A 7759-nucleotide genomic window follows, 5' to 3' on the forward strand; every position below is an offset into this window, starting at 1 on the left:
CTACTATTAACAAGCTCTAGTTACACAAGTATTCTTCAGTCATTTGAGGTTAACCCTGTGCAGTTAACCAATGTGAAAACAGAAATTGTGATTACACCTGTGATTTTGAGAATTCTTTGATTCTCGAGCATGGCTAAGCAAAGCATGTTTTGATGAATGGTTTTTCCAGAGGAGAACTGCACCATTCCTGCCATTTTTAAGTCCTCACTATCTACTGAATTAGGAGAACACTGGAATACTACAAAGCCAAATGAGTTCCATCAGCAACCAGAAGCTACAACATCTTAGGGATTTGCTAATGTAAATATCCAGAGGGCAAAACAAAGGGTTGAAGACTTTTTGTGAAATCTAACCTTACTCCACAAAACAGAATATTATTCAGCAATACAAACAAAATGAAGTACAGATTTCATAGATGAAACTTGAAAACATTATGCAAAAATCAAAGAAGCCACTCACCAAAAAAAAAAAATGCCTACTGCATGACTCCATTTATATGAAATATCCAGAACAGGCAAATCTACATATGCAGAAAGTAGATTGGTGGTTGACTAGGGCTGGAGCGGGTGGGGGTCAGGGAGTGAAGGGTCTAATGGGTACAGCGTTTCTTTTAAGGAAGATGAAAATGTTCTGAAATTGGATTTGATGATGGTTGCACAACCCTGTGAGCATAAAAACCTTGAATTGTACACTTTAAATGGGCAAATTGTATGGTATATTAATTATATCTCACTAAAGTTGTTTTAAAAAATCTAACTCACTAACTGATTAGTGGATCCTTTACTCTTCACTGCGTGGAACAATATCCTCTTCATTAAAAACTAAAAATAAGTGCTCAGAGTGCTGTCTTATGTTTAAAGTTACAAAATATCTTGACATTGGAAGTCTACTTACCTTGCCTTTGCATCTGTCATCTCCACTTTACTTCAATAGCAATCATTTGAGATGAACTCTCCAGTAATGGAAACTACTCAAATACATGCAAAATGTATTTATGCTCAAACCACATTTTACAGATTACATTTTTTATTGCTCTATAGCAGTGACTGTTCTTTCCTTTATTTAATACAAACTGACCACCTTTGTTATCAATCTCCTTTTGATTACTTGCTACACTGACCTTCAAACAACTGAAACTTCACATTCACAGGATCTCCTTTTGTTCTCCTAAGAAATACAGGAAGTATTCAGGTAACAATGACAGAAAAAGAAGTCTTACCTACTAAATTGGCTAAACCCACCTGCTAGGGGTGTAGGGAACACAGGGGATTCACCTGAGTGGGAATGCTTCTGGCGAGAACTAGGAAAAAGAGATGGCCCAGCTCTTGACCAGGAGATGGAGATAAATTAGAGTCTGGGCCAAATAATGGACAGTCTTCAAAGTCTAACAACACTAAGGAACCCGTTACCTAGAATATTTTTACTGATTGTGAAGCATGCATGTATTTCAAGTTTTTCCAAAGTTTTTGTTCTTAAGTTTAGAAGAGACAATTTGTGAGAAAAGACAAAGTGAGAATCCACGCTTTCTGCCCCTCAGATCCTAAAATCTGAGGCAGACAGATTAAACATACTCATATGAAGATGCATGAAGAGACTAACAATAACAAGAATAAAAATATACTATCAATTCAACATATGCTAATATAAAATACTTAAAATATATAAGTGGTTATAAAGAGGAAAATATTAAATATTAGTACTAGAAAGTAGATTCAAAGGCTGCATAAGAACAGAGACTTGAGATTAAGATAGTAATTTTGTAGGAAAAAACTTACTAGTACTATTTATATACAACAATTCTAAAATCATAACTTTGGTAGAACAATATTTTTAATCACAACTCCAATTATTTAAGTGTCATCTCTGCTAGTTTGTTTTTCAAATTATTTCAGTTCACCTCTCTAACTCATATGAAGAACCTGTTTAAGATGAGCTGCTCTTAATTTTGTTTTTGAAGAGTTCCAGAATTTGAAGATAAAGGAAGTATTTTCTTTTAAGATCACTTCTTCTGCTTAAGCACTTAAAAAAAAAATTCAAACAACCCAGGGTAAATTGAACCTGTCAGCATTTCACTTCAATTATGATACTATGATCCTCTGCTGTTCCAGTGTTCCAGTTCAAATTTCATATCTAAATCTTATACAAATACTTCCCTTAATTTATCAATTATCCTTCCTCTGGGGCCAAATCTTTTCAACACAAATGTTACTTCTGATGCTACATCACTTGCCTTTTACTATAGACTCATATGTAGATGACGTGGACTTATTTGAATAATCAATCAATATGGTCAATTTTAAACAGAAAAAAAAAAAAAAAAATCCAGGCATGGTGGCTTACACCTATAATCCCAGCACTTTGGGAGGCTGAAGCAGGAGGATCACTTGATCTCAGGTGTTCAAGACCAGCCTCTGAAACACAGTAAGGCCTTGTCTCTACTAAAAACCAAAAAAAATTTAGCTTATATGGTGATATACACCTATAGTCCCAGTTACTCAGGAGGCTGACGTGGGAGGATCACTTGAACCCAAGAGTTCGAGGCTGCAGTTGGCTATGATCACACCACCATACCACTGCCCTCCAGCCTGGGTGACAAAGCGAGACCCTGTCTCAAAAAAAAAAAAAAGAAAAAGAAAAGAAAACAACAAGTTGTTAACATTAGTCTTTGCTTACCAATTACAAATTTTATCTTGACAAAATTCCCTAAGGCATAACTGTCTTGTGTAACTACAGCAAAAGTCCTCAAACAGATTTCCCAAAACGGACAATGAAGAATGTGGGCAAGTCAATTGGGAAATCATAATCTTAATTTTTATCACCAAGTTGAAAACTTCACTTTCTTTTTTTTTTGAGATGGAGCCTTGCTCTGTCTCCCAGGCTGGAATGCAGTGGTGCAATCTCAGCTCGCTGCAACCTCCGCCTCCCAGGTTCAAGGGAGTCTCCTGCCTCAGCCTCCTGAGTAGCTGGGACAACAGGCACGCACCACCACGTCCGGCTAATTTTTGTGTTTTTAGTAGAGACAGGGTTTCACCATGTTGACCAGGCTGGTCTCAAACTCCTGACCTCGTGATCCACTCGCCTCGGCCTCCCAAAATGCTGGGATTACAGGCGTGAGCCATCGCACCCAGCTGAACACTTTCTTTCTCAGAGAAATAGGTGATTGTGAAACACTATTATAATGTTGCTCCACATCGTGCAAAGATTTCACATACATATCCACTGCTAAGATGTTTTCTCTTAATGTTAACATAAGCCCCAAAGGTTAACATATGTCTTTCCTACTAAGTTGTTTAAATGTTTCTGAATAAACAAAGAACATGGAGTAACATTATTAGTGTATCTTACCTGAGCCCAGTCTGCAGGCAATGCCTAACTGCCCCAAAATTCAATAAAATGCTTAGGAAGTGCACATTCGATCATAAAACATCAAAATAAATAATCATCTCAGGGAACGACCACAAGCATACCATAAGTAATCACTTGGTTTAAAGGGAAGAAAGTCCAAAAGAGACGAAAATAAAGCAAAGAAGGAAACAAAATAGGATGAAAAAGAAAAAAAAAGCGGGGGGGGGGGGGCAAAAAACTTCCTTGCAGATAATTTTCCCTATTTCTTCAGTCTGACCTTCGTCATCCATTTTAAAAATCCTCCGACTACAAGTTCCAAGTATTTAGTTCACTCTTTATGGGTATACTCTTTCCCACAAACGTCCTTGTGCAAAACAAACAAACAAACAAAAAATCTGATTTTAACATGATGAGTTATCATTTTACAGAAGCAATAGTTCTTGCTACTCGTTAGGACTCCAGAACAGTTTAGCGAGAATTCCTTTTAATTTGGGGCTTTGTAAATTGCATGAAATAGGCCGAATCCTGATGCGATTACTATCTTAATCGTAACTGGGGAGGTACGATTCCGCCGTGCAAAAAGCCTTCTGAAATTCTGTGTCCCTACACCCCGTCTTCTGTCCTCAGCCCAAACATGTTAACAGAATGCTCTGCATCCTTAGCACAGGGCCAATATTCAAACCAAGCGAAAAACTTTATTTTAAAAACACTTACAAGGGGCGAACCAAGGAGGACAGCGTGTAACTGAGGAGGCAGCAGGGCGACTGACTGGCTCCATGAACCCGGAATGGCTTAAAGGACAGAAGCCCCAGGGACTTGAGGCAGTTTTCTCCTACACCCCAAGCTGCGCTTTAGATTCCCAGGATTGAGCGAGCAGTGTATCTCGTACTTTAAAACTCTGCAAGTAGTCTAAGCAAGCAGAAGACAGCCAAGGGAGCCAGGAGGGGCCCGAGGGACGCAGGAGCCTGAGAAAGAAGAGAGCTGGGGAGGGGAAGGCCAGGAGCAGAGCCCGGAACTGGTCATCACGGGCCAGGCCTGGTCCCGGCCGCCGCAGGAGCGAAGACGCGGCGCTGCATCCGACTCACCTGCCCATTCTCCGAGCCCCGGGCCGACCCCCGCCTCATTCCCCACTCCCCAGACCCGGAGGGCCGTGAAGAGCGAGTACGAAATGCGCAGGGCTAAGTAGGCCACGGTGCCCGCGCCCACCCAGTACAGGAAACCGGCGGCGGGGAGAGCGCTCTCCATGGCTTTCCACTAGGCCTCACTACCTTCGTGAATGAAAAAAGCGAATGAATGAATCCAGGAGGGGGCGCCGGCCGTGACGGTGAGGATGACACTAATAGGCGCTGCTCCGACACTACTTTGGGCCTAACCCCCCCCGCGGGACCATATCCGTGTCGCTATTGGTGATCTGTCTTTCCCTCTGCGCGTAGTGCGTCAGCAATTGGCTGACTCTAGTTCCACTGCCCCGCCCACACTCCCCCGTCACCACGCCCCCCAGGGTTCCGCCTGCTAGCGCCCTGTCTCACCCCACCGAGGCGCCCCGGTCTCTCATTGGCTGCAGCCATACTCGCGACTGGGGAAGAATGTGCTCGGATTGGCCAGTCAGATCAAGGCTGGTTTGAGCTCAGGTTCGAAGAGGAAATGGGATCAGAGAACCCGCTAGTGAATGGAAAGATTGTAGTAAGAAGTGGGCTTGTGGGCAGGGCGCGGTGGCTAACACCTGTAATCTCAGCACTTTGGGAGGCCGAAGCGGGCGAATCCCTTGAGCTTAGGAGTTCGAGACTAGCCTGGCCAACATCCGAACCCCGTCTCTACTAAAAATACAAAAATTAGCTGGGTGTGGTGGCGCGCGCCTGTAATCCCAGCTACTTGGGAGGCTGAGGCAGGAGAATCACTTGAACCTGGGAGGCGGAGGTTGCAGTGAGCCGAGATCGCGCCACTGCACTCCAGCCTGAGAGAAAGGGTGAGATTCCATCTCAAAACAAAACAAAACAAAAGAAGAAAAGAAAAGAAATGGCTGTGGAGTCACGGTTTTATTTTCAACTCTTTATTAAATAAATATATATTTTACATATATGATATAGTTATATAATAAATATATCATTGTTAAGCGTGCTGTCATTGTTTCCATAAACTTTTCCAGATAAAGGCTTGCAGTCTTCTGTGTCTGTGCCTTCCTCGCTGCAGGCATTAGCTCGGGTTACACTCACTCACAGAGGACCCTCTAAATGCCAGACCTCCCTCCCAGCCGAGCAGTAAACATCACTTAGTTCCCAACAATCTGGAGTCCAAGGCAAATAACCTGATGGAGTCTAATAACTCTAATAACTGTTACACGATGGCATCAGAGCTGTACGATGAAAGAAAAATATAGGAACACAGCTTGCTGAACAATTAGTTTTGGAAGGAGATTATATCTTTTAATTTGTCTTCAAAGGAGGATAGAAAATTTTATTTTCTTTTTTAAATTTCCCTTTTTTGGTTGGGGGGCGGGGGAGTGGTATTTCCAAGGGGCACAGAAGTGTGAAGTCCAGATAGAGGCACGGGAACTACGTTAGCAAACTTCCAGAGGAGAAAGACCACAAGGTAAGTTTAAAAAATTGTGTAAAACAATAAAGTGCTTCACACTTACTCTCTACCTTTCTTCAAGAGGTTTTATTCCCTTCTCTGGCGTGGATTTGGGCTCACAAAAGTACCTAAAATTTGTTCTTAGCCAATGGGGGCTGCTGATTCAAGACTTAAGAGTGTTTTTTGTAAAGCAGGAACTTAAGGATAATAATTCTAAGGGTAGGCCGGGCGCGGTGGCTCAAGCCTGTAATCCCAGCACTTTGGGAGGCCGAGACAGGCGGATCACGAGGTCAGGAGATCGAGACCATCCTGGCTAACACGGTGAAACCCCGTCTCTACTAAAAAATACAAAAAAAAAAAAACTAGCCGGGCGAGGTGGCGGGCGCCTGTAGTCCCAGCTACTCGGGAGGCTGAGCCAGGAGAATGGCGTGAACCCGGGGGTGGAGCTTGCAGTGAGCTGAGATCTGGCTACTGCACTCCAGCCTGGGCAACAGAGCGAGACTCCATCTCAAAAAAAAATAAATAAATAAAAATAAAAAAAAATAAAAAATAAAATAATTCTAAGGGTAACAGTTCAACATATCTTGCAGCTAACTTTATAGTTTAATAAGATTCCATTTGAGCCTTATTTCTTGCTGCCCAACCCCCCCTTCTCCATTCTCTTGTCAGATTAATTAAGTCTAACCCTAAGGCTGTAAATGTAAACCATCAATTACCCTCCAGAATTCAGCCATGTGAGTTGAGCTGACATCATATTTTATTTTAATTGAATTTGGTACCTTTGGCTGGGGCCACCTCTTCAGGCTCAACTTCTGCTTAGAGGTCCAGACTTCTATATGGTGTATATATATATCCACCCGCCTATTCGCATCTCTACTCGGATATAAAATAGACATTTCAAACTTAACATGTTTAGAACTCTGCGCTCAACACATGCACACACACACACACACACACACACACACCCTCTTCCTCTTTTCGTTCCTATTTCTGTTAATGATACCGTCATTTACTCCCTTTCTAAGGCCCAAGACTTTGGGATGAACGTTGATTCTTTTCTTTTTTTTTTTTTTTTTTCACTTTTTCTTTTTTTTTTTTTTTTTTCACTCTTTCCGCCCAGGCTGGAGTGCAATGGTACAATCTCAGCTGACTGCAACCTCCGCCTCCCGGGTTCAAGTGATTCTCCTTCCTCAGCCTCCCAATTAGCTGGGGTTACAGGTGCCCGCCATTACACCCAACTAATTTTTGTATTTTTACAAAATTTTTGTATTTTTACAAATTCTACATCTGTAAAATGAGAACAATACTACTTAAGCATTTAGCAGTGATTAGCAGATAGACATGAAGTGTTCAGTGAGGTAGGTACTACTCTTATTCCCATTTTACAAATGAGGAAACAGAGGCTTGAAGCAAGTAAGTGGAAGAATTGGAATTTGAACCAAAAAGGCATGACTATGAAATCATATCTCCAGAACTAGCTCAGAGAAAGCAACATCTAAAAAATGGCTAAGGACTGGGCGCCGTGGCTCATGCCTATAATCCCAGCACTTTGGGTGGATCCCTTGAGCTCAGGAGTTCGAAACCAGCCTGGGCAATATAGCGAAACTATAATATGGCAATCTAGCGAAACTTTTCTACAAAAAATACAAACAAACAAAACTAGCTGGGCTTGGTGGTGCACACCTGTAGTCCTAGCTACTTGGGAGGCTAGGCAGGATAATTGCTTGAGTCTGGGAGGCAGAGGATGTAGTGAGCTGAGATTGCGCCATTGAACTCCAGCCTGGGTAACAAAGTGAGACCCTGTCTCAAAAAAAAAAAAAAAAAGAAAGAAAGAAAAGAGAAA

At 42.0% G+C, this 7759-nt stretch overlaps 1 protein-coding gene across 1 annotated transcript in view; it reads right to left on the reverse strand.

The window, feature by feature from the left end:
- The window catches only part of HSD17B12 (hydroxysteroid 17-beta dehydrogenase 12), a 168507-nt gene extending 163652 nt beyond the window's left edge, over window positions 1-4855 (reverse strand). Inside the window, exon 1 of the mRNA XM_050758246.1 lies at window positions 4431-4855. Coding sequence (XP_050614203.1) covers window positions 4431-4590 — 160 coding nt within the window. The 5' untranslated portion in view covers window positions 4591-4855. The remainder of the gene's footprint in view (window positions 1-4430) is intronic.
- Between the last annotated feature and the right edge of the window lie 2904 nt (window positions 4856-7759).

This window comes from Macaca thibetana, chromosome 14, assembly GCF_024542745.1.
Source record: "Macaca thibetana thibetana isolate TM-01 chromosome 14, ASM2454274v1, whole genome shotgun sequence".
In the NCBI taxonomy this organism is placed as follows: domain Eukaryota; kingdom Metazoa; phylum Chordata; class Mammalia; order Primates; family Cercopithecidae; genus Macaca; species Macaca thibetana.